Here is a 27863-nt window from a genome sequence, read left to right on the forward strand (position 1 = left end):
AGGGAAAGAAAAGCGAAAAAGAAGGGAAAAGAACATTGAGGTGTAACAAAGGTGTGACGTTAAGACAGACTTTCCAGAGGCAGCAAATACAGGTCCTACACTCCAGCCGAGACTTCTCGTGTCTTAACACGGTAATGTGCACCTGTTGATGGAGGTTTAGACCTTGAGGGTGAGGTGTTTGAACTTTGCTCTGCTGGTAATGGGGAACCAGTGGAATTTTTTCAGAAGGAAATTATTGACAAACAGGCGTATGTAATAATTTAATGAAATTTTCTCTAATTTTGATGAAATTCCTAAGTATAGTCAGTATTAGAAGTAAGAAGGGAGGGCTTTACTTAAAACACTTAGAAAATTACAAAGCTGTCTGTAACTGAAAGGTAATAGATTTCTGTCTCATTGTTTTCTCCACTTGAAATCTTCACTGAATTCTCTGATTGGGAGGTATTGAAGAACATAATCCACATAGGAAGTCTACCCTGGTGGTTGGGCACTTAGGGGGCTTTTAGGTACTTACGGAGCATCAACAGATTTTGTTAGTGTAAAGGTCATTTCCCCTAACTTAACCAAATAAGGTTTGTTCAGTAACCTCTTGCTGTGTGATAATTCCTACTATAATGAACCCTATTGATTTTTCTTGTTGTGTTGGAAAGTAGAGAAGTGTCCAAGGTAACATAGGTTAGTGCTTCAAGAAAATCCAGATTTTAGATGAGCACTTTTATTGATGAGTTACTTCAAAACAGAAAAAAAGCAGAAGAGTAGAATGAAGCCCCTGTGTAGCCATCACGCAGCTCCAGAAATTGGTAGCTCATGATGAGTGACAGTATTTGAGAGATGAGAAATTGAAGTGTCTGATCTCCTTGTGTTTCTGCTGCCAGGCCTAGAGTAAAATGAAGGGCTAGCAGCAACGCACGGCTGCGGGACAGCTCTACCTGGGGTTTCAGACAGTGCCTCTCTCTTCCCGTGTGAATGTGAATCCTCCTCCTGCTACTTAGCTGTCCCTCATATATCCTTGGAGAAGTAAATGTCTCTGCTTGTTTTAGCTGTACTATCTGATAATATAATCAGTTCATGCAGTTCCCAACAAATACTAAGTATTCTTACCGACATTGGTTGGACAACACTGCAGAAACCTGCTTGAGATACACACACACACACCCCTGAACCATTTTGCAAAATTTCGATTTAACTTTAGGAATATGCATAACATAAGGACTATTATGTAGGAAATTCATCCAGAAATAGAGCATTTTGTCAGAATTCCCTTTTGTTGAAAGAGGCTCATTCGAGGCACTGTGACATCGTTTTAAAGAGTGCCCACATCACAGGCGCCTGGGTGGCTCAGTCAGCTAAGCAGCCCACTCTTCATTTCTGTTCACGTCATGGTCTCAGGGTTGTGGGATTGAGCCCCACATCGGGCTCCGTGCTCAGTGGGGAGTCTGCTGGAGATTCTCGCTCTTCCTCTTCCTCTGTCCCTCTCCCCCAATCTCTCACTTGCTGTCTCTAAAATAAATCTTAAAAAAAAAAAAAAGTGCCCACATAGGCTCTGGAGGCAGAATAGTTCTGGCAATCACTGACTGTATCTAACTTTTCTGCATTTGATTTTCCCTATCTATAAGGGAATTATAATAAGTACATTTTAATATTGTTGTCACTATAAAGACCTATATGTAAAGTGCCTGGCATGGAGTTAGGTGCTCAGGAAAATGGCTGTTTTTATCTTCGTCCCATTCACATGTAGGATTACATGATAGAGAAATGGACTGTTTTTTTGCTATTAAGCACATATTTCTACCTTCGAGTTTTCACATTTCTTATCAAGCAGTGTATTAAAAAAATGTGTGTGCTTCATGAGACTGAAAATGCACATTTGTTACCAGCTGTAGAGGCTTAGAGTACCAGTGAAATAATCTGAGGAGGGCAGAAGTGCAAGATGGTTGTAATCTGCTGTTTGCAAAGCACTATTAAGTGCTGTCGAAGAGGTCAGCTCATAAAGAGATCTGTATGTGAAAGGATAGACGTGTTCCTATGAACCTGTACGTATTTGTGAGAGAGAAAAGATCATGGAAACTGACATTATATCAGAAGTGTTGGCCAGCTTAAATGGTAAGGATATTAAGAACTTTCAGTTTTGAGAAAGAAATGTTAGCTTTTTGCTAATAGGGTTCAAAGATGAGACAGTTTCATGGCGGAGGGGGAAATTTAAGTTAAACCTTGAAAGATAAATAAGGTTGGATTAAGCGAAAGATGCCAGTTACCCCCTCAGCCAAGTTTTTCCTGTTATTCGTCTTGTTCTAAGTGGGTTTTTGGACTAACCCACGTTTGTTAGTCTCAGATGCGTAATTAGGGCCAAGCCACCAACCAACAACAGTGGTCTTCGACTGGGTCGCTGTGATACAACTTCTTAAAGTGCTGAGTTGACTTAAGGTAGTTTTGCCGCCTTTTGAAAACTTAGAATTTTTCACTTTGAAATGTCAGATCTTTTACAAACAACTCTAAATTACACACAGCCAACCTTGAAACCCCTCCTCCCTGAAAAGACAGTGTACTTTTTGGTAAATGGTACTGACTTTTCAGAATTTTTTTTTCCCTTGGTTTAATTAGAAACTATGAAAAAGGACCTATGAATTTTACAGGTAAACTATTCCTTTAGTGAATTCAGTGGTTCTCCTGTCTTTGGAGATGATCCTGTTGACTAGATCTCTTGTTACAAGCAAAATGGGCTGTAGCCTCTAGACTATAAAGTGTATTATAGTACTTCCGTGCTTACAGAGCTTCACTATTTAGGACCACTGTGGCTAAAACAATGCCCCCCCCCAATACATAGGAAGAAATTAACTCCTTTAGGTACTTAATTTTCCCGTTATGATTCTATAGAGAATGGGTTCTTTTACATAGTCCTAGGAAGACAGTATCAGTCTTTGAAACCCCCAGGCAAGTGCTACAGAGAATGGGTTCTTTTACATATTCCTAGGAAGACAATATCAGTCTTTAAAACACCCAGACAAGTGCTTTATTTTTAGTATAAATGCTCAGGTATATTTTAAACCCTTTTAATATTGCCTGGTAGACAAGGTGTAAGCATTTTACATGGTAATGTCTCATATTTTTGCAGATAAGGAAAAAGAAAAGCAATCCCTAATAGATATTGCTAAATGACTTTTGTGTTCCCATAGCATTCTAAGGGATTGTAGCTCTATCACTTATTTTAAATGTTTCATACTTGTTAATGTAAGGGGCAGTCCCAGTTATTCTGATAACATGTCCTACCACCATAAGAGCTTGCATTATTGTGAATTAAGAACCTTTTTGCTCCTTTTTCTTTGCTCTTTTATTAACATAGTTTGTAGAAAAATACAGGTTTTTTAACAGAATAAGATTTTATTCTGTCATAGCAGATATTTATCTTTATATAGTTGAAAGCACATTGGTAACTGAGTTAATATCTAGGCTGTACTGAAAGCTTCAGGACCCATGCCTCTGGAATTTAAACTCTAATTTTGTTACTGTATACATATTTATATAAATAGTAAAGAAATCTAGAAGGTCAGGGGATGTAAAGGCTTCCAAAAAAAAACTTTATTTAATTGAAGAGTAGGCATTCTTTACACTTCGATGTCTCATGTATGCCCCTAAAAGGCCTAAGGATAGGTAGACTGGGCTCGAAGTCAAGGAAGAAGGAGGAAGAATGGGATCCATTTCTTTGTGAAGTTTTCATGTAATAGATTGATCTAAATTCTGGTTCTACCACTCACTATGTTTTATAACCTTGGGGACATTATATGCACTCTGGGTGCCTCAGCTTCCTCATGTATAAATTAGCACTTGCCTTGAAAGATGTTTTGAGCAAAGAATGCGACCTCTGGTAAACACAGTGCCTGACAGTAGTTTTTTCAAGCCTGGACAACGCTAAAATCATGGACATTGCTTGTTTTACAGATTGATTCTCAGAGTGTCCCTTACCATGATAACATAGAAGTAAAATACTTGTAGTGTTCTGTGATTGAAATGGTATTTTGTATGATAAAACATAGTCTAGTAGCTTGCCACGTTTTATGCAGCTTTTGTGTTTATGTGGCCATACCGATGTCCCCATTTTACCTGACTGTTCCTGTAAACGTTTAGGACTTCTTAAACATGCCCTCTTACGGACTAAGGCCATATTGTTGGTAATAACCAAGCAGAACTATTAACATGAATAGCAGTTCTTAAATGTTGGGCTTGATAATGACTTTCCCACAATTGCTATTTTGGGTCCTTTCTTACTAGCCTGAGGAAATGACAAGATTGAGAAGCATGAACAGACAACTCCAGATAAATGTTGACTGTACACTGAAAGAAGTTGACCTCCTTCAATCTAGAGGTATAGACTTGATTATTTGGTAAACCATAAGTAATAGTGTGGTGTTTTAAGCTGCTTAAATAGCAATCATTTTGGTTTTACAAATTTAAGAGAGAGTTTTTATCCATTATAATCCTACTCAAGAGATCCCTCCACCCCTTGGTCATAGATTTGGGGGATCAAAAATAGTTTTACTTTGGCAATTCCATCATTAAGTTCTCGTCATTTTAACTGCTCTGTATTATTACTCTACATTTATCTTGTTCTAGTCATTTGATATGAATATTTTGTATTGATGGGTCTTAATTATAAAACTTCCTAGATTGATGTTGTGATAATCATCAGAAGTATCTGTAAAAATAGGGAATCACGTATCAGAATATCGGATTTCTCACTTTTAAAATAAATTCCATATGCCATTTTTATATGTCATATGAAAACATCCAGCTATATCTCAGACTTTTCAGAGTATGGGGTTTGTTTTTTGCTTTCTTATAGAATTATACTATGGTAGAAGCGCCCTTAACTTTCATTTACCCAACTCACTAGGTGAGAACTATTCTTTTCCCCTGTCAAATATTCTCACCCTGTCTGCAGCCACTGCACTGGCATGCTCAAGTACTGTTGCTCCTGGCAGCTGAATTGTCTGCTCAGTGACAGTGAGTTGTACCTATTCCCTAACCTGTATATACCAGTTACTCTACTTCTGTAATTTAATGTTTACTAAGCTGATGGGAATGCAGGAGGAGCTGCATTAAAAAAAAAAAAAAAAAAAAAACCAAAGGCAAATCACTTAGAAAAGGCATGGTTGGGGGGTGGTCTGTGAATTAGATACGGGTGAAAACAGAGGGCTAAGGAGATAAATCCAAGAGGATTCTGTTTTCTTTTTCAAAATAAAACAAAATTGTAGGGTTCCGCGAACTAGCCTGCTGGTTCTTTTCGTAATTTTAGTCGAATATAGTTGTCTGGGGCTGCTTTTGTGCTTCACCAGCACCGTTGAGGGCTTACAACAAAGCGTAAAATGTTTTTTCTGAATCTTACATAAGAAAAAGTTTGGGGGAAGTGTTTGCCCGCTCCTCCGGTAGCTCATCACAGGTGTGGTTTATGTAAGAAACAGCGTAAAACTTCAGTCTCGGTCCAACACTGAAGTTGACAAGTAATTTTTCTTAAAAGGTCTGTTTCAGTCAGCCTCTCCCATCACTCAATTATGGCAGCTAAGAGAGCTTCTACTCTGAGTATATAATAAATCTTGACTAAAAATGGCAACTTTAACAGAAGCAGGGGAACCCAAAAGATACCCAACAATCAGAATATTAGCAAATTCGAATGTGGAAGTTGAGCAGTCTGGTCACGTGAGAAGGTAGTCCCTCCAGGGACACTCGTAGCTTGAAGCAGTGGCGCTCTGCACCCTGTGGGGTGATACAGGTTATTGTTAGTGTGTTGGAAGACTGCGGCAGTCTTTGCTTGGGTGTTTTTTTAAAGCCAAACACACACTCAAACATTTGGTTAGGGTATTTATAGTAAGCCTTACGAGATCTAGAAATTAAAAATCAGCTGTAATTGAAGAAATGCAACGTCTTAAAGCACTGTGGCTTTATTTACCTTCCAAAGGGATAAAAGCATTTGTAATAGCATTTGTAATAGGACTTGCAAGGGAAACCACTGTTCACATTTTATAAGCAAAGAGCTGCGTTTTTGGTCTCCATTGGGCAACAAAGTGTTCTTTTTGGTGCTTAAGTATTTCTAAATCTCCTTTCACACTCTGGAAAAATTTTATACCGAATTCCAATGTAAACTTTGAAGCGAGAGACTTGGGTCTAGATGCAGATCATTATTTGGATTGCTGAAAAGCAGCTTTATGGTTGGTTTCAGTGAGGAAAACTTTGTAGGGGAAAAAATCATAAACTGTTCGTTAGTGCCTGTAAGTAAGTGTGCGTAGTTACAACGCTTAATTGGAATTGTGCAGAACAAGCCGATTACAGTGATAGCTTCACAGAAGTGAAGGTAGGACCTAATGCTGCCGCTGTATCAGAACCCACGTTGGAGGAGTCATGGCAGGAGCTGGGACTGAAATCGACACGAGGCCGGGGCGTGAACTTTTTAAGAGAGTTGAAAATTTTGTGGCAAGACAGAATTCTCAGGGTTCGTTGTATTTATTATTCTGAAATTGGCACCTTATCATCTTGCTTAAATCTGTAGACAATAGTCTCCATTTCTTGAAGATAGGAATCTGTGAGCTGCTGCTATTATTATAACTTGATTCATCTTTGACTTCTCCCACCGTTAAATTTATAATGGATAACTTTTTAAGGTGAATTACGCACGAAAGAAATACTAGAAAGTAGTTCAGCCACGCTTTACTTTCTCTTCATTTACCTCCCTAAGTGTGCCACGTACATAATCCTGCTGAAAGAGACTAGCCTTGCAGTTAGAAAAATATTCTTTCAAGTGATAGATCAACACTGATGTGGTAGTTTCCTTGCATCTTTTCTCATAGTGATAAAGAAAAACATTTTCAATGATAGAATAGGAATTCTGACACCCTGGAAAACAGTTTCCCGTTTCAGATATTTTATTTCTATATATTCTGTACCAAAAAAGTCAAATAGGAGAAAGAGCCTTAAATGCATGGTGATTTTATTTTCTTTGTAGGAAACTTTGATCCAAAAGCCATGAATAACTTTTACGACAACATAGAACCTGGCCCAGTCGTACCACCCAAGCCATCTAAAAAAGGTGAGTAGGGAAATGCCAGAAACATAAATATCAGATTCTTTGAGAGTTCACCTCTGTAGCTGAAGAAATTTCCATTAGAGATGTTAACTTGTTCAGCATAAAAAAAGTTAACCATATTGATCCTGCTGTGCCAAATGTCCCCCATACTTTAAAAAGCACTTAAATTAGTAACTCCTGGAATTATTGTCAAAGGTAATTAAATGGGATGTACAGTTTAATTTTTAAAAAACTTAAAAAAAATAGCTACATTACAATTTACTTACCTCTATAATAACTGTAATCCTAAAAGAGAATTCTTAGAAAATAAAGAGAACTTTAAAGGTCATGTTAGAATGTTAAGTTTGATCGGCAGTAGATCTGAGACCTTTAGGTTGCAGAAGAATCCTTATGTGCCCAACAGGTGAACATAATTAGATCGGGACTAGATGTTTTTTCATGAAGGACAAAGTAAATCCTCTGTAACCAAGTATTTGGAGGAATCACTTTTGGATCTGTTCTCTTTATGTACCAGTGTTTAATTGGCATTTCAGTGTTTTGAAAAATTAATTTGAATTAAATTTACGTCTTGAGTCATTGAATTCAGATAAATTTTTTCTGCCCTGTTCTCACTGAAGGCTCATATAGTTCTCAAGACTGAGCTGAAGTATGCATTTCATCTCTCAATATATTTTGCTTTAAGCAGCTTAAGGGTGAAACATGTTAAAATCTTGTCAGAGTTACTACTCCTCAGGTAATGTATAAATTCGGTCACCTAAATTTTAATTGAACAGCTTTCTATGTATTTTAAGTATTTGGTTTACGGGTTGCAGTGCAGTACTACCGCCACCATAGATGTTTCATCTAATCTGCATTTAAAATAGGATTCCTGAAAGTAAGAATCTTAGTGGATGACTTCAAAGTATTAGATTTGGCACTATGGCAACATTATATACCTTTTCAAGCTGAAAGTCACGGAGTTATGTACTTTTAATCCAAATGGTTAAAGTGATCGGTGATACATGAGTCTTTAAACTTGATGTTGCCTGAGTGTCTACTAAAGAAGCATTACCTCTTAACGATCCAACAGATAACTGATTCAAGGGCTGTTATAGAAGCATCACCCTATTTAAGGGAAGATGTTGAAAAGTTGGATAGAGGACCAAGTTGATGAGCAGACAGTGTGTCTGCCGTGAGCCATCGCATTAGCGTAAAACACTCAGGTATGGTCCAAAGGGCCCTCCGTAAATAACAAAGACACTTGGGAAATTTCAAGATTTTAGTGGTTATCTCCCAAGAGCTAGGAGTTAAGGTCGAGTTCTTTACTTATACATAGTTTATACAGTGGGTACAAAAGAAATTTCTGAATACATACGACCTGAAGATTAATAATCAGTGACCTAAAATTCAATCTCCTTGACTTTGTTGTTCTTTCCTAGCTTAAGGTGCAAAGATAAGTAAAACTTACGAATTTATTATCAAAATCAGAAAGAAAAGATGGGTTACCTGTTAAAACAGTAAGAGAATGTCCTGAACATCTTTAAACTCAGCACTTTGTGAAATGGACGCATCTACCTAAATTGAAAACAAGATGATATAGGACCTAATTAGAGCTGTATAAAGAAATTGAATCCATTATGTTAAAAATTTTCCCACAAAGAAAACTCCAAACCCAGATGATCGCACTGGTGGGTGAATTCTGTAACACATTTAAGGAAGAGATTCTACCAATCTTACACAAATTCTTTGAGAAAATAGGGGAGGAAGGCTTACAGAGTCAGCAGAGCCCTGATTTCAAAACCTGATAAAGGATTACTCTCTCCCGCCAAGAAAACAATTACAGATCAATAATCCTCCTGCACTTAAAAAATCATTAATATTCACAAAATAAATAGAAAGGGTATTATATCATGAGCAAGTTTGTTTTAGCTCGGGAATGTTCTATCAACAAAGGAGAAAAAGCTCATGATCATTTTACTTGGTGTAGGGAAAGCATCTGACTAAAGTCGGCAGCCATTCCAACTAACATGGTTATTTGCAAAGACAACCTAAGGATACTAAAAAACTATCAGAACTAATCAAGGTCTTGGGATGGAAGGTCAGTATACAAGAACTGTATTTCTATATAGTAGCAAACAATTGAACAAAATTAAAAAAAGAATTACAAAACCATCAGGAATAAATCTAGCCAGTAGTATATGCTGAAAACTACAAAACATTGCCAAATTAGAGTAATACACCATGGTTGCGATTAAATCAAAAGTGGGAAACTTATTTTTCCCCTGATTTGTACATAGAATATCCAGAATCATCTGTAGAAAGAAGGGAGTTGGAGTTGGAAGTCTTAGCCCTAACTCACCTTAGGACTTACTATAAAGCTACAGTCATCACAGTGTGTTATTGGCATAGGGATAAAAAGTAGGTAGAGAAATGACTCTAGGTTTCCAAATAGCCCAGATGTAGACCGTCACTTACACTGCCAGCTTCTTGACCCCACCACGAAAGCAACCGATGGAGAAAGGAAAGTCATTTGAGCAGTCAGTGCTGGAGGAACTAGATAATCACATGGAAGAAGTTCTGATTCTTACCTCCTACTCTACACAAAAATCTGAGATAGGTCATACACACCTAAGTGTCGAACTAAATTATCGAGCTTCCAGAGCAAAACATAAAATAAAAGCAACTTGGGTTTAGCTTAGAATTTTTAGGACCCGGAACAGTTGGTACATTAGCCTTCATTAAAATTCAACACTTCTGCTCATCAAGAGACACTCTTAAGAAAGTGAAAAGGCAAGCCAGGGACTGGGAGAAGATATTTGAAAACATATCCGGTAAAAAAACAAAACTGGTATCTAGAATATATAGAACTTCTATAACACAGTAATAAAAGGTCAAAACATTTGAGTCAGCACTTGACAGAGAAATATATATAAATGGCCAATAAGCACATGAAAGTGCTCAACTTGATTAGACATTAGAAAATGCAAATTAAAATCCTGAGATTCCTGAATAGCAGTGGTATGAAACATTCATGAGGATATAGAACAATCAGAACTCTTACACATTTCTGGTAAAAGTTTATGACCGTTTCTTAAAAAACCAAACATTCATTCACCTGCCCTGTAGCTCATCAATTCTACTCCGAAAGATTTATCCAAAAGAATTTAAAGCCTATGTCCACAAAATGGCTTGTATTAGAAGAGTCATGGGAACAAACCAGGAGGCCATCAACGGATGAATGGATAAACTGACATATTCAAATCATGGAGCAGTACACATCAACTGTTGTTAAACACAACATGGACCAACCCCAAGGACATAATGCTGAAAGAAGTAAAATACAAAAGAATGCATACTGTATGATTGTATATGTGCATTTCATAAGCTGTATTAATTTGTGTCAAAAAAAAAACAACCCAGAACAGCTGTTACCTTTGGGAGCAGAGGTTGGGGAATAACTGGGAAAGGGCATGGGAGGATTTCATGGGCTGGTCATAATGTCTTGATTCGAATTTGGATTATTCAGGTGTATATGCATTCGTCGAAATTCCTCAGATGGCTTGTCTATTTCATCGTGTAAGTTTTACCTTGAAAACTCACAAAGAAATAAAAGGAAAATTTCTTGAGCTGGTGTGATAAGTCAGCTGCCAGGAGCCCATATACTCGGTGTTCTAGTGGTGGTGATATTAGTGTGGCAGGCGGTCATACTGCCTGCGGTCTTTGAGACCAGCACCATGTGTTTGAGGTGGGGAGCTCGTGTTTGGCTCAGCTAGGAATGGTGCAGGGCTTGCATTATGAGGTTTCTGTAATGGTAAGCTTCGTTGGGCTCTCTACAAATACTTATATACAAAAAAAAAACAAAAAACCAAACCCTCTATTCTGTGGCACTTTGAAATCAAATTTTGCTAAAGCTGATAATTACAGCTAACGCTGAGGGACCATCCAATTAAGTTCCAATTGCAATCAACTTCTACATTATGTAGCAAATGCTCAGTATTTAGATGGCTTATGTAGATAGACGCTTGATGCCACAAAGTTAAGACATGACTCCTCCCCCAAGCAGCTTCTCTGCTACGTGTACAGTTTTGAGTAGATGAGAGAACTAACAGCTTCACTATAAATGAATCTCTACTATAGAAATCCAATTGAGCTTTCATTATATGTACTGTTGGTTAGAGTATAAAATAGTATTATGTACCCCTTACAATTTTTACACCTTTCACCTCTTAAAATTTATGAATAGAACTTAATGCTACAATTCCTTAAGAAGGCTTTTCATTACATTTCTAAAAGCTATTTGATTTTCTTTATGAAGTCAAATTTGTTTTCTTCTAAGCATTTGCAGATTTTTAAACTAAAGTGGCCTCTTCTAAAAAAAAAAAGTTTATGTGGTTTAATGTAGATTTCCTTGTAGTATCACCTAATTTAAGATTAAATAACTGGTAGAATTGATTTATGGGTTAGAATAAATGTCTTGGAGTTATTACAGACATATACTGTAAATCCAAGTGGAATATGGATCTTTGTCTGACGTACGGTAATAAAAAGGAGAGAGTAAGAAAAAGAAGGAAAAAGAGGGAGACCCAGAAGCCTTTTTGGACTGAACCTGGTATTGAAGCAGTGCCGTGTACATGTACGCGCCCCGGCTGACTCAGCAAGTCTTCCCCCAGCTGTCCCTGTAACACAGTGGTGAGAGCATCGACCTTGGTGTCCCACTACTGGAGCGTGTGTCTGGGTTGTCTTGGCCACCGGACCTTGTTCAGATCTACTCTGTGCACCAGAAAGGTGATCAGTCCAGATGCTTCATAGTTTATGTATTTTACAGGGCTGTTTTAAGAGTCTGTGAGAGTAAGTATGTGACACTATGAAAGTGCTTTACAAATTTAATAGAACTGGACACTATTCTCTGGAGCCTAAGGAGACCATTTTCTCTGCTTTTGTGTACTCTGAGAAGGGTGTGTTTAAGTACCTAGGCACCACGCTTAGAATTCTGGAGCACTGATTTCCAGAGGTGGATCGTACTAGGGGATTGTTTATATGCGCTCTGAACTAATCAGAAAATACAAGATCTTTCTTTGGTTCTTAAGGGCAAATGATACCAAGTCTTAATACAAAGAAAGAACTACTTACTAATAATGCATAAATTACTAGAGACAAAATTCTAGCAAGAAATTGGGATGCCTGCAGTCCGTATTATTTTGAGTTCTGATTTTTTTCAGTTATTGCTACTCCTTCCTACTCTTTAATTATGAAGTACTGTAGTTTTATATTATTTTAATAGATTCTCTGGCTAGCCTTGCACATCCTGTACTTTCAACCCATGGTTTTCTAATAACTGCTGCTTACTAAGGCAATTGCTCGAGTATCATCTTCCACATTTTGCCCTTACATTGACATTTAATTACTCTGAGTTTGCACTAGGAAAATTAGGCATTGATTCCAAGTAATTGTAGAGGGTGGAAAAAGTTCTAAGAGCACTGTTCTGTATAGGTTGTAAAAGCAATATTAAATTCGGCACTTACCCTCACAGGAGAACTTAAAGGTATCATGAAGTAATAGGGTAAACACGCAACCGTGCATGTCCCATGGGAGATCCTTGGGAGCCTGTCCACTCTTCTCATGGATGGCTTTAATCCCTTTTCTCCTGGCTTTGCTTCTTTTCATGCAGATTCGTCAGACCCTTGCACAATTGAGAGGAAAGCCCGAAGAATTAGCGTGACGTCCAAAGTACAGGCAGACGTCCATGACACCCAGGCAGCAGCTGCTGAGGGTTCGTACTTGTGTGTCCGGATTTTGTGCACAAAGTCCAAAGACACGTGTTCGCCCATGGAGAGTTACCACCAGTAAAGGCCGACTTCGCCCCCCCCCCCCCTTTAAAAAATTACTCCCTCCAAGCACCTGGCTGGTTCAGTTGGTGGAGCTTGTGACTCTTATCTCGGGATTTTGAGTTCGAGCCCCACATTGGGTGTAGAGATTACTTTAAAAAAATCATTCTCTCTGCTGAGTTTCTAAGGCTGTGCTGTCCAATAGAAATATAACACAAGGCAGATACCGGAAGTAGTTAATGCAGTGGATGCAAAGTCGTACTTCAATATGGAGTCAATATAAAGTAGCGAGATATTTTACATTCTTGATTTCGTACAACATCTTTGCAAGCTGGTGTACAGTTTACACTTAGAGCACATCTCAGTTCACAGTGGTCACATTTCAAGTGGCCAGTAGTCACTATACTGGACAGATTGCTCTAATGATAGCATCTAGAAAACAAGGCCAAGTAATTAAATAACTTGGAGTGGGAAGTTATAAAATCCAGAACTTTCACTTTTCCGATGCTTCCTGAATTTTACCCTGGGATTCAGTTGAAATAAGGGTTCTAAAAATACTGTCTATGGATGTTTGAGTTTATGCAAGTAGGACTATGTAATATAAACAGTATTGGTGAAACTGTTGATTTTTGATATTTTTGAGGATGGTTATTTTTATGGAAATCTGGCCTATTAACCCATTTAAAAATAGTCTTTTTTTTTTAAGTTTATTTTTTTAGTTCTCTCTACACCCAGCGTGGGGCTTTGACTCATGACCCGAAGATCAAGAGTCACATGCTCTTCTCACTGAGCCAGCCAGGCGCCCCTAAAAATAATTAGTCTTGAAAAACGTACTGACTTCAGTTTTCATTTGTGTATAAATATGCGTCTTTTAAGGTTTTTTTTTTTCTATGCGGCCTGAAATATTTTGCTTTTTAAACAGTCCATAAAAAGACAAGATTTTACAACTAAATCAAATGAAAACGGACATCCAAAATGTCTTTCGGGTTTTAGATGCTTCTAGTTAAACAGTACTTCCCTATGATGAGCAGTGTCTTACCAACAATAATTCTAACTTAGGCGCCTTTAAAATTTTTTGGGTAAGTTACTTCAGAGTGACTTTATTCCAGATTACATCATTACGGTCCTGAGGGGACAACTGTGCCACCGCCAGACATGCCTCTTTGGCATAAAGGCAGGAGAGGCTCTGACCACAGGGTAGAAGTTACCCTTTCCTAAGGAACAGCTACATCGCTATAGGCAATCTCCGTCTAGAAGTGCCTCCCTGCCGCTCCCAGAGAGCCTTGGGACTCAGCAGCAGAGAAGGGCGCTGACTGAAATCTAGGTAGCAGTCAGGTAACCCCCCTCCTCACTGGCTTCCCCTGCCCTCCCCCAGCGTCCTTCTTTTGTCTTCAGCTGCAGATGGTATTTTAAGCGGCAGCTTGGCCCCCTTTGGGGAGTTCGTTTTCCTAGGTCTCTGCCCTGTGTGAGGTACACATGCTAATGAACTTAGCTTCTTCTCTGTTAGTTTGTCTTTTATTACAGGGGGGGGGCTCAGGCAAGAATTCAGAAGGACAGAGGGGAAGTTGTTTCTACTTTGCGTACGGTAGCAGACAATGAGGAGGAGCCCCAAGTAGCCTGCGTTAGTTCGGTTAAAAGAGGTTGTGCGGTTACTTAGGGAGTTTAGAAAATAAAATTTAAGGCTAGGTTTGGAGTTCCACTTCATGAAGTAAAAAGTCGCCTGTTCCAGAAAAGTATAAAAGTGAGTTTTTAGAGCCTCTTTATTAAAAACCAACAGCAGTACGGTTTAAGTGTTCACCTTTTAGGAGATCAAAATACCCTGAAAACCAAAGAGTGTTGTAGGAGAGAGGACCTTTCTGGAAACGGCATGCAGAACACTTTTCCTCTAAAAGAAGGCTATAACAGTTAAATGTGCTTTTTATTCTTCCATATTGTACAAAAAAGAAAACTATCAAGTCTTTGTGTTTTGGAGTCATGAGCCAAAAGATACAAGGTGGGTGATAATGGTCACTCAGATTGCCAGTGGAGGCCAGAGAAACAAACCCATTTTCCTTTTTATAGTTCTAGGAATAGGTTGATGAACCCAGTGGTTTTCTATTCTACTGTAACGAACATCTCCTTCCTGTTTCCACCTGAGCCTTATTACCTGTTGTAAGGTTCGAGGTCTAAAACTCAGTTCTCTCTACGTCTTGGGGAATGTTCACACCAGCCATTGATCATGAAATACAAATGGCTAAGCACAAGCCAGCTCATTAATTTCCAGTGGAAGATAGACTGAACCCCAGATGGTAACTGATTAAAGCTTTACATCTTAGTTTCTTCTGTGACCCACTTAGGTAGGCTGCCTACCTTAGATCTTAATCTCATTTGCCGTTCACAGTGATGATCCGTAGTTTTATAGGTAAATTCTCCCAGCCTCCTGGCCACACTCCAGGTTCCAGGGGGAATTCCACGCAGATATCGTTAGCCTCCTAGGCACTGCCGCCACTTTCAGTAGGGACTGCTCCTAAAAAGCAGGATTTATAAATTAACTATCAAAGCAAAGAGCCTTTTTTGAGCTCAGGGCCAGAGGGATGAGAATCTAGGAGGAATCTTAAGTTTCAAGTATTTTTTGTTAAAGATTTTATTTATTTGACAGAGAGCACAAGCAGGGGGAGCAGCAGGCAGTGGGAGAAGGAGGCTTCCCGCTGAGCAGAGAGCCTGACATGGGGGGCTCGATCCCAGGACCCTGGGATCATGACCCGAGCCGAAGGCAGACACTTAACCCACTGAGCCACCCAGGCGCCCTAAGTTTAAAGAATTTTTAAAGAAAACCCTGAGGACCAAGGCGCCTGGGTGGCTCAGTCGGTTAAGCCCCTGCCTTCCACTCAGGTCATGATCCCAGCATCCTGGGATCTTGTGAGGCTCAGGCTCCCTGTTCGTCCTCTCCTTCTGCCTCCCCCACCCCCCGCTCGTGCTTTTTCAAATAAAATCTTAAAAAAAAAAATCCTGAGGACCCACCCAAGGTTGCGAGCATTTTATATTGCTAGATATAGACATGTTTAAAAAACTGTCTGAAAGACCTCGTAATGACAAAAAAATCTGAGAATAAAAAACAATCACACTGAATGAATTTAGCTTTCATGAATAACTGTAGAGTGTCTCTCTCTTTTAACCATTCTGGGAGCAACTTAGGAACCGTTGCTGTCACTGTGAACATTATCAAACAACACATGTACACTGTAATGCTGCGGGTCTCCTGGAAGGAGGCCGACATCCCAGCGGATGTTGAATACAGTGTGGCCACGACTCCGAGGGGGCGTGTCCTGGGACGCTGAAGTCGTGGGGGGAGCAGAATTTCATATGCTGGGTGACATTTCTCCTTCTGTTCATTTGGCTAGAATACAGCATAACCACTGTCTGTGGGTAATGAATGAGGAAGGTGATCTATCTAGGACCTCTGTTTATCTTCTTCAACCAAGTACAGTTTGTATCATAAACTTCCTGTTCTAGTAGCTATGGACGACGTTCATTGGCTTTCACCTTAGGTCAAGTAAGAAACTTTTTTTTTTTGGTAATTTTTCAGTTTTGATTATACTTGGAAGAATTCAGTCTCTTTTTCTCTCTTGATCCTCACTTCCCTCAGAGCATCTAACTGGCTCCACACAGAGTCCCCGGACACAAGCCCGCGACGAAGACTATGAGGGGGCCCCGTGGAATTGTGATAGCTGCACCTTCCTGAACCACCCTGCGCTGAACCGCTGTGAGCAGTGCGAGATGCCGCGGTACACTTGAACTCCCAAGAGTCCACGTCGACCTGCCGGAGAAACCAGGAGCACCCACTAGAAGAAAAGGAAACCTTGGGAGTCTGTTCCGCCGGGGGAGGAGCAGCACCCCTGGAGGGCTCGCGCTCACTCAAGAAAAACAGGGAGTTCTCTTTGTTTCGTGCTTTCGTTTTTTCCTTTCTTAACTCATTGCAGAGTGCGATAGAAAGGGATACTTGAAACTGGGAAAGGATTCACTCCTGAAGGAATGTACACAGAGAAGTCAAGAGCTCTTCTGTGGAAGCCCAGTTGTTCAAGTTCCTGCTGAGCGGCCCTTACTTTATAAACTAGAACTTGAAATCATGTGTTACAGTGTATGCAGACAAACTGTGAATTCCCAGAGCAGACTTACCTGGTCACAGCTCTCTGGAAAACCAAGGTTCCCCATGCTTCTTCCCGTTGTGTCCTACTGAAGAGAAGGACAGGAAAAAGCACCCAGAATATGACTTTTTTTTTTTTTTGGGCAAAATAATAAGGGTATTTGTAATTGCTGCTTTTTTCAGAGGTAATTTCAAACACACACAGTGGCTTAAAATGTGATTTGTAGCAGTCAGGAATGAGGCATATTGTGCCCTTCATTCAAAAGTACAATCAGAGGTGATAAGATCCCTTTTAGTTGTACAATAATTCAATTCATCAAGCTAAAGCAACACTGGTAACTAAGACCTAATTATGTCACATAATAAATTAATTTTTATGTTACTGCATGCTTTTATTAGGCCATTGGCTTTAAAAATAACAAGTCCTTACCAAGTACGATTTTATGAATGACCTTCTCGTAAAACTGCGCTTTGCCAATAGCACAGTGAATGTATGCCAAATGTAAATCCATTCCAGAATCCATTCGGAAATCTTGAGCTCAGCTGTGGTTCTGTAAGAAATGTTTGCAGTCCATAGGGCCTTTTTTTTTTCCTCCTTCCAATTTTGTGATGCATTCACGATGTTTACAGCACAGCGTTTTGTGCCAGAATCCTTCCTTAGCTGAAAAAAAAAAAAAAAGAATCAACATTAGCTGTTCAGTACAGATTGATTTGTACATGTTAATAAACCAGTGTGAAGGAAATTGCAGTTGGCCAAGGTCATAAAGTTGTACACTGCGTTACTTGGGAGGAAGAGAAGGCTAGTCAAGAAACAGGATTCAGAGAAAGGTGAACGCAAAGGACTTTAAAACTAAGAACTGTTTCAACTTAACATACTGTATTCAGAGATAATACTGAGTTTGTTCAAGTAGTTCAGGTGATACTAAAGCACTCTTTGTTTATGAAACCCCAACTTTAGGGCATGAATAACTGAAGAGATAAAATCAAGTGACTCACTAGGGTGCACCACTGGAAAATTATTAATAGGACATTTAATTAAGGTCTCTATCACTGTTGAATTTCCTTTCTAGCTCAGAATTGGATTTTGGAATCTTCCCGTTATTTGGGTGAAAATAAACAGCAATAAAAGCAGTGGGGCTTCTAATCCTAAAGGATTTTACCAGAGGTTTTAACTTGAGGACTATCCACTCTCCCATACTGTGTGCCCTGCTGCACGCGCGTGCACACACACTCTCACACTCGCACAGACTCTTGAAGCCGTCATTGTATTCTACTTTAGAAGTGATATCTGGCAGATCTGGAAAAACAAGCTGCACTTAATAGTATAATGAAACCAAAGGCTTAATAACCCATCATTTTCCATCAAAATCATCTAATTTCACACTCGACCTACAGCTTTGAAAAGGTGGTTTTTTTCCCCTAGGTGGAAAATCCCCCCCCCCTAAAATATCCACTTGTCTCACAAAAGTATGCATGGCTATGTGATGACAATGATAAAACATCTCTCATAAAACTGTGGCAAAACTGTGAAAATAATGGTGAGAAAACAGATGGGCTTAAAAGCATTGACCTGAAAACTGCATTCTTTAAAGGTTTCTGTGACACTGGTATCTGTCAGTCTCCAGTCGCCATCTCTCAGTCCTGCTATTCTGTAATACGCCAATGCCTTCACCTCTGTATGGTTTCGTATCTCTTCAGTGATGACCAACCCCACTTGGTGTTAAATAACAATTTAGGGGCAAACTATATATACTGCTTGGTGTTCTAGCTAAAGGTTTACCAGTATTCTTAGATCTGCTGAAGCGGCAGCAGTTAACTTGGCACTTGTCGGTTGAGAATGAAAGTAGCATGTATGGAAACAGTCGGATGCTTTATTAAAACCATGTAGATGACTTTACAACTATTGCATGAACACACATCCAGGTTAATAAGCTGTTCTCATACAGTAGATGCATGGTTCCAGTCCTTTGGTGATCTATCTAGTAAATCATTGTTTTCACCTGCCAGGAAAAAGCAGCAACCAGTCTGATAGGTGTAGAGGGTGGGGTAGGAGACATCAGAGCTGGATTTTAAAGACGTTTCGTCTGTGTTCATTTCTGGTTGTGCAGAAGTTTCATACGCCAACATAGGCTGTATGCAGTTTTTAAAGTAAGCAAAATTGTTTTACACGGACAAATTTGGTGTGCTTAACTGTGTCCCCTGTATATACTTCTTGCCCGTGACCGCTTTAAGCAAGGCTTCCGTCCGCTTTCAAGGTGCCTTTTCAAAAGGATCTCCTAGTCAGCTGGACGTGCGCGTGCGGCCGGCCTCGCGGCGGGGGACAGGAGGCGGGCGGTGCCGTCTGCTGCGGTACTCCGGCTCTTTGGGTCCGTTGGTGCACTTCGTGTTTCTAGTAAACTTAAAACGACTAGTTTGATTATCTGGTAACATAGGCCTGACGATACATGTCACACTATTTCATGGTTTTGTAAACTGGGTTTTTAGAAAGCACATTCGTTGTTTTGTTAAAAGTACATCGCCCCTTAACTTTTGGACTAGGTCTGAAGAGTTTCAAGTGGGAGTGGAGGAGCCAGAAACTTTCTAAGCATTGTCAGATGTTTGGAATTGATAATGACCTTGTACGCGAGAGCAAAAGGCAGGGGGTTTTAAAGAAACAGAAGAACTGCGTTGTAGAAAAGGTAGTTTTAGAGAAGACAAAGGATGATGGGGAAAGTGTTGCTAATTTGTTTATTTCCCTGAACGAAATGGGAAGTGTGATGAGCAGTTTAATTTTTAAGGAGCTGGTCTCGATTTTAGTACTTTTTAATTATTAAAAAAAATTGTTTCCGTAAATTTTGTCATTGTTTTGTCCCCGTTATTGAGGGTTCATATCCAACTTTCTGTGGCAACTCCGTTTTATATAGTATTTTAAAAGGTAACTGTAATGTCTTTGACAGTATAAACAAAAAGCAAGGATATAAGGCATAGAAAATTTGTCCTTTGAAATTATCAGTGATGTATCCTGGAATGTGAAGATGTTCCTTCATAAATTTGATTTATTTTAATATTGTAACCACTGTTCAGACTTTGAATGAATCCATGTTACAGTGTGTGTCTGTATATTGGTCGAGCAAGAAAAATGACCATTGAAATGTTACTATAAAAAATCAGAATAAATTGGGCACTGTCTGTTGCACCACTACTGTATCTTTTTGAAAGAATTAACAGTATTTTCTTATTGTAAAAGTTAATTCTGATGATGTTTTCACATTCACTAGACCTGCATTTTTTTTCTTTATTATTTGCATCCCCAAATATTTAATACAAGTAGATTTTGCATGGCTTGGGCATTCAGAGATTAATAGGATGATGACTCGATCTTAGTTTCTAAAGCCATGAAAAGTTGCTTTGAGACTGAACAATTCTGAATTCTTATTTATAATGACACCCAATGTCCATGTTTCCCTACTGTAAAAGAATTGATCAGTTTCTTCATTAAAACAGCAAGAACTTATTAAATCTTGTAAATACCATGTTTCTTTTAGATTTCTGTGTATGCTGTGAATCATTATTTTGAGGTGAAATTGTACAAAGGCATTTTAAAAGGCTATGCATGCATCGTACTTCCAAACAGTACATATTCGGAAAGTCAAAGATTCCTGCAAAATAAATTAATAAACTAAAAGCAAACACTACATTCTGCATCTTTTCTGTGTAGTTAGAAATGATTTATAGCATCAAACTAGTCCACCACATAATTTTCTAGACTGAAATACGCTGTCTCAAAAACGTAATCTTCCATCATATTTCTGTTCCCCTATTAGAACGCGTTGTAATGTTAGATTTGGGGTATTAAGTGTACATGAACTTTAAAAATTGGGTAGAAGGATATATAAGCAAATTTTATGAAAACAGTGGAATACGTGAGGAACTTAAATAATGAGTAATTTTAATTTTTTTTTTAATCATTTGTAGCTACAGTTGACCCTTGAACAATACGGGTTTGGACTGCATAGGTCCACTTCTGTGTGGGTTGTGATAGTGCAGTACAGTACTACAGATGTGTTTTGTCTTATGATTTTCCTTATACTTCTTTTCTCTAGCGTGCTTTAGTGAAGCAATACAGTATATGATACATAAAACATATAAAATATGTGGTGAATGACTATTTATCTGTAAGGTTTCCAGTCAACATTAGACTCTTAAGTTTTGGGGACCCAAAAGTTACATGCAGATTTACAACCGTGCACTGCTTCAGTGCCCGCTAACCCCCATGTTGTTCAAGGGTCACCTGTTGTTCTTCCAAGACAAATTGTCCAAGGCCTTGACCCTCATCTTGCTAGAGTCTGTAGTCAGCCTTCCAACATTTGCACAGCAACCAGCACAGATGAATTCTAGTAGCTAGCCTTTTCAGGGAGTAAGCATATTTGAAGTCAAAACAATTTCTGTGTTCTTTTAATCTATGAAAATTCATACACCCAAATACAAAAAGAATTGTAGAATGATCCTTCATTTGCTCATTACCTGGCTTCCAAAATTATCCCTCTATAAGCAATTGTATTTCATCTGCATTCTCATTTCCCCCACGCCCTGATTATTTTGAAACAAATCCCAGGCATCATAGCAATTCATCTATAAGCTTTTTTTTTTTTTTAACATAAGCACCATATACTCCTATCGCACCTTACAAAACATTATCATATATCCTGTGTTAAATTTTCCAAGTAGCTTTTTTTTTTTTTTCCATAGGTCTCAATTAGGGTCTGAGGAGAATTCTTGAAATTGTTGTGCCTTACACCTTGAAGCTACACAAGTGTTTTCTCTCCATATCTAAAATCATAAAGAAACTTTCCCTCATTAATATTTGGTTACCTCCCCACCACATCTTACAGTAAGTAAAGTAATGCATAGAAAGAAAATCCAAGACAACTTTAAAAACAGTTGGCGGACTATTTCTCTTATTCCCCTGCTCCCTTTCTTATGAGGCATCTGTGAGACCTACATGATCGCCCTATAATCCCATAATCTTTATCATTATTTCTCTATAGGTATTGAGTCGCCCAGTTTTCCATACAGGAGTCTGGGGCACTGTTGGGTGCAGGGTGTTTGTCTCCCACCTGCATTCCCCCAAAGACTTCCTATTTAACTTTGCTCTGTTGGCCTTTTCCTAGGATGCTGTCCCGGCCATGTTTTGTGATGGGGTTTCAAAGGTTTTAATGGGATAGAGAGTATGTGGGTGATATTATGGTTCACCAGTTCCAGGTTCTGCTATCAGGCAAACCACCTCCCTTTTTCCTGCCTCTTGGAATTTGATGGGTATGCTTCTGACTGCCCTTTCTTGACATTCCGGTGGTTAAATACAGAGTGCGGGGAAAATCGGGTCCTTTTCACACAGCCTTGCTTCCTCAAGTTTTGCGTTGTGGTTTGGGAACAAAGTGCTCATTATTCTAGATTACTTTGCTTGGTTTTGACTTACTTGTGCCTTAATTCTCTTGGGGACCCAGGTAGTTTCAGGGAGTACAACTGCAGTGGTCAGGAACCACTTATATTTATAGCCTTTTAAAAATCCCATCTTCCAATTTTGATTTCTTATAAATCACTAAGAATAAATAGTCTGCCCTGGGTAGGTTAGGCCTAATTAAAAAAAAAAAAGATCTTTGGGTTAAGCCTAATTGAAATTGCTTGCATTCCTTATACACTTAGGCAAGGAATCAAACAGTCACACGTGGCAGGGGAACTCCTATTTTAAGATTACGATTAAAGTTTCCCTTTCCAAGTTCTAAAATAACTAATGAAAACATCTTTAATGGTTGGAGAACAGGAAACGATGTTCTGGGGGTCAGAAATGACAAGGTACAGCTGGGGACATACTGAAGGCAGTAGCAACCAGGATCAGCAAGGCCACAGTTCCCGTCACCAATGAAGGTCATCAAGGAAATCTACAGAGCACATCTATGGGACTCCCCAAGAGAGCCTGTGAAGACCCCCCAGCTCTGGGCAGCAGAAAAACGCAAGAATAAGTGTGCTGGACAAGAAGCACTGAGACTGTGGCTTTTCTCTTTGTCTCACTTGCACCATGGTTTCATTAAATAAGCAAGGCCGTTAAGGGAGTAGTTTGGCCAGGTAACTTCCAGCTACCACAAGGAACATGGAGGAAAAATGTGCTTCGCCTAGCTGAGGATTCCAAGGAACAATTTTCAACTTCCCCGGAGGTACGGTACCTAAAGCAGTGCCTGCTGGTTCTCGCTTTACCGGATGGCTACAAACAAAGGGTCAGCAGAACATGCACTTTCCCTGTCTTTCCTGCGCTCTGTCATCAAGCAGCTTCTCATCGAGGAAAACCCACAGGAAAAAGTACAAAGCTTTAGCTTTTTCATTAAGGATTAAAAGATCTGAGCACTGGGATCCACATAATCTTTTTAAAGATTCCTTAAGAATCAGTCAATGGGTGAAAAGATTTAGCATCCTAAAAGAAAGACCGCATCCTACATAATCAGAGCAAAAAACTTTAATTTCTAATTTTAATTCCAAACAAGATTTACAGGGATGTGATACACTCTCAGAAAGGATCAATCAGATCAAAAAATGGTTTCCTTCAAATGAAAACTGGTTTTTACAAAATCCTGAACTACAAATACAGGTAGTGAAACTTAAGAAACGTGAGTCAATAGAAAATTATTCTAGAATTCAGAAGAAAGATGAAGCTAACACCACAAATATGAAATCTAGATCTAGGAGAATTAAAAAAGAAGAAATGACACAACAAATAGGAGAAGCAACAAATAAAATAGAAACATGGTGGGAGTGTTAAAAAAAAAATAGTACCTACAAAGATAAACAAAAGTGACATCAGAATTCTGCATTTCTGCTAAACTTGAACAGAACTCTGAGAATGCAAAGCAGACAAATAGTATTAGAATCAGCTTAGTGAAACCTCCATGTAATAAATTTATCCCATATGAACTAAATGTTCTTTCAAATGTTTACTAAACATTTACCAAAAAAAAAAAAAAATCCAGAAAACTGCCGGTTTGGGGTTTTTGTTTTTGTTTTTTAAAGATTTTATTTATTTATTTGACAGAGAGAGACAGAGAGGGAACACAGGCAGGGGGAGTGGGAGAGGAAGAAGCAGGCTCCCAGTGGAGCAGGGAGCCCGATGCAAGGCTCGATCCCAGGACCCTGGGATCACGCCCTGAGTGGAAGGCAGACGCTTAACAACTGAGCCACCCAGGTGCCCCAAAACTGCAGTTTTTAAAGCAATTATACAGGCCACATTTTTCTGACAGCAAAACATTAAATCTACAAACAAATCAAGCCGCCAGAAAGAAAACTAAAAAACTCTTTGAAATAACTTTTGACTAAAAACTGGAATTAAGAATCAGATTTAGTTCAGGCAAATCCTTAACAAGGGGCATTAGCAAAGATATTACCTGACACTAAAAAGAAGGCTTTCAACTCCCAGAAAACAGGACAGAATAAAACAGTACAGTATCTGTGTTTTAGAGTATATCTTTTAAAAAATTTCTATATGCAGATAAATTGTCTGCACCTGTAAGAGAACAAGTTGCACAAAGAAATGATAATGCAGAACCCCATGAAATACATTTCCGGCACAGGATGTCTTTGTGCCAACTCAAACAGTGAAAGAGAAATGTGGAAAATCGCAGCTCAACTATACTCTGAAAGAAGGTGCTGTATCTAATACGGCTAGTGTCAAGAATCCTGATGGAGAGCGCGCCAGGAAAAAGCTGAATCAGAGAGCGAGGTTTCCCCGCTATCCAGAAGTCCAGCGTCCCTATGAAAGCTTCTATAAGCTGAAATGGCATAAAGGGAAGAAGCAGTCACCATTAATTCATATGAGACCGTTTTTGAGCACTCCCAGACCCAAAAATAACCTCTTTTAAGGTTTTTCTGATACCTTAGGACACATCTTGCTAATAGATACACACGCACGTATATGTATATGTGTACGTATATGTGTATGTATGTATCAGGATCAAGCGCAGAGGCTCACAGAGTTCAAAGCTATGGCGGCTTGATGCTGAGACGCTCAGTGCGGTTCCCAGGGAGGACGCTTGGTGGGGCCCCTCTCACCACTCGGGTCGCGTGCTGCTCAACACCTTTCATTTTCTGCCTTTTTTGGTAAAAATTAGTCCTCTTCCGATTTCTTTTGGTTAGCAAAACCATGGATGAATGCAAGTCTTTTGTAAAAGCAAAGTGGTGTATCACAAACTTTTGAGGGGCCAGATACACCCATATCCCAAGGCCAGGCTGCTGTGGAACATACACGGATAAGTGTTTCTACAAGCCAAGAGCTTGGGAAGGTATGTGAGTGTCTATGTAGGAGTCCAGCTCTACCGCTGCCACGTGTGTGGAAAGATACTCACCCGCGTAGCCGGCTGAAAACTCATGTAATGAGCCCTCCAGGTGAGAAGCCATAGCAAAGTGAAGTATGCGATAAAGGCTGTGCCAAAATGCCGGCTATTCATCCACAGTCACAAGCATTCTGGTGAGAAAACCACTATCAATGTGAGGCATGTGGTTTACAATTTACAACTTCTTGTAGTCTCAAAATTCACACAGGGACCTACAGCAGAAAGAAGCCAGCATACTGACCTATCTGGTCATAGGAAAACTGCAGGAAAGTCTTACATGTGTCATATCCATGAACAGGCACCTGTCTCTCATTTTCCCGTCACACGCACTTAAGGAAACATATGGGAGAAACCCACAAGTAGGTGGTTATCTGCAGAAGAACTTCGGCTCAACAGCAACTGCTGAGCTCGTCAGTAAGAAGAGCTGGACTGAGGGGAAGATGCACAGGAGGAGGGTCCGAAGCCCATCTCATCCCACGGACACAGTGAGGCAAACAGGTGCAACCACGCCACTAACTCTGAAGATGACCTCAAGACTGGCGGAACAGATCTTCTGGCTAATTGCAGAGAAGAGGCCACATCCAGAAAACAGGAAGGCAAAGATGCAGCTGGGAACCAAATCCCAGGTAAGACTGACCACAGGCAGGAGAAACACTGCAAGCCCACAGAAACAGGAAGATGAGACCCCACCCCCGGCACTGGGGACCCACTGGGAAGACGAGTCCCCTCGCTTTGAAAACCTATTGGGTTTAATTTGGGGAGCTTTGAACACCGGCGGGCTCACCTTCAGGAGAGCAGGGAGGCAATAGGAACCGGAGTCCCTGCCCTTCAAGAGTCAGAATAAGTGCACCCAAGACACAGCACCTAAGCAGCGGTGTGAAACTGCCTGGGGTACTTGTGAAGGAGATTTATTGACTAATCGTAGAACATGTGCTGGAGGGGCAGGGATTTCAGGTATCTCCGGGAAGAAAAAAGCTGGTAGGCACCATTTCTTGTCCACTCCCCCAGCCTAGAGAGCTCTCCCATCTCTCTTGCTAGTAGCACATGTCCTGCCCCAGGATTCCCTCGCAGACTCACTCCATCCAACCCACCTGCGAGAGCGAATGTCCCCCCAAAGCACCTCCTGCTCTGCCACACCCCACAGGCAGCCTAAGCAGGGACCAGTGCCACTCTAAAGTGACTCCTGCCCTGGGGAGAGGTGGGGATAACCCCTCCCCCCCCAAGTTTCAGCAACACTGCCTCTTAGCTGGCTGCACAGGAAGTAAACCTTGACCTTGGGTGCACCTTTAGCTGTGGCCCAGAGGCTAATTACAGACATCCTGGCTGACTGCCAGCCCTGCCCACCAAAGAGCTCGCAGTGGCCTCAGACCTCTCAACAATGCAGAGACCAAACCCTGCCCCGTGCTCCCACAGCAGGCAAAGGAGCTCATTGCAGCTGGCTCAGCTAAAGATAACCCATGGCTCAGCTCCAACAGTAGTGTTTATGTAGCCCACAGAGTGCATACCCCTTGGAGCACCTAATTCTGGCGATCTGGGGGGTGGGGTGGGGGACTGTGCTACAGGTTGCCACAGGACCTGCCACACAAGGCCACTACTTTCAAGAAACCAACAAAGAAACTAAGACAACATAGAGGAATCTCTGCAAAATTAAAGAACAAGACAAAATCAGAGTGAAGAGCAAAATGAAATGGAGATAAACAATATGCTTGATAAAATTCAGAGTAATAGTCATCAAGATACTCAGTGGACTTGAGAAAAGGGTGGGAAATATCAGTGAGAATTTCAATCAGGAGATAGAAAGTATAAAGAACCAGAGATGAAGAATTCAATAAATGAAATAAAAATACATTGAAAGGAATTAATAACAAATTAGAGGAGGAAGAAAAACAGATCAGCAATTGGAAGACAGAGTAATAGAAATCAACCAAGCTAAAGAGCAAATGGGAAAAGAAGAATAAAAAATGGCAGTAGGTTGAATGAACTCAGCAAATCATCAAGCATGTAACCTTTGCATTATAGAGGTGCCAGAAAGAGGAGAGAGGGCAGAAAACTTATTTGAAGAAAAAATAGCTGAAAACTTTACTAATCACTGGGGAAGGAAAAGCACAACCAGATCCAAGAGGCAGGGAAAGCCCTCAACAACATCCATCCAAGGAGGTCCACACCAAGACACGTAATAATTAAAATGGCAAAAAGTAATGATGAAGAGAGAACTTTACAAGTAGTAAGAGAAAAAGAAAACTTAGTTACATACAAGGGAAATCCCATAAGGCTATAGGCTGATTTTATCAGCAAAAACTTCGCAGGCCAGAAGGGTATTGCAGGATATATTCAAAGTGCTGAAGGGAAAATACCTACAACCAAGAATACTCTTCCCAGGAAGGTTATCATTCCCAATTGAAGGAGAGAGAAAAACTTTCCCAGACAAACAAAAGTTGAAGGAGTGTATCTCCACTAATCCAGCCTTTCAAGAAATATTAAAGGAAATTCTTTAAGTGTAAAGAAAAGTC

The 27863-nt window shown here is 39.9% G+C and overlaps 1 protein-coding gene across 8 annotated transcripts in view; it reads left to right on the plus strand.

Annotated features, from left to right (window-relative positions):
* TAB3 (TGF-beta activated kinase 1 (MAP3K7) binding protein 3) overlaps positions 1-20673 on the plus strand; it is an 85041-nt gene extending 64368 nt beyond the window's left edge. For 3 of the 8 annotated variants that reach the window (XM_087859773.1, XM_087859774.1, XM_087859777.1), the window contains 4 exons: positions 4267-4360; positions 6992-7075; positions 12720-12821; positions 16502-20673. In XM_087859773.1, the coding sequence (XP_087715899.1) occupies positions 4267-4360; positions 6992-7075; positions 12720-12821; positions 16502-16650 (429 nt within the window). In that variant the 3' untranslated portion in view covers positions 16651-20673. Of the gene's footprint in view, positions 1-4266; positions 4361-6991; positions 7076-10177; positions 10678-12719; positions 12822-16501 lie in introns of those variants that run through there. The other 5 variants (XM_087859775.1, XM_087859776.1, XR_015723356.1 and 2 more) reach the window with 5 other exon arrangements.
* The last annotated feature ends 7190 nt before the right edge of the window (positions 20674-27863 follow it).

The sequence above is a fragment of the Ursus americanus genome, chromosome X (assembly GCF_024610735.1).
Source record: "Ursus americanus isolate L20-20 chromosome X, mUrsAme1.1.p, whole genome shotgun sequence".
NCBI classification, from domain to species: domain Eukaryota; kingdom Metazoa; phylum Chordata; class Mammalia; order Carnivora; family Ursidae; genus Ursus; species Ursus americanus.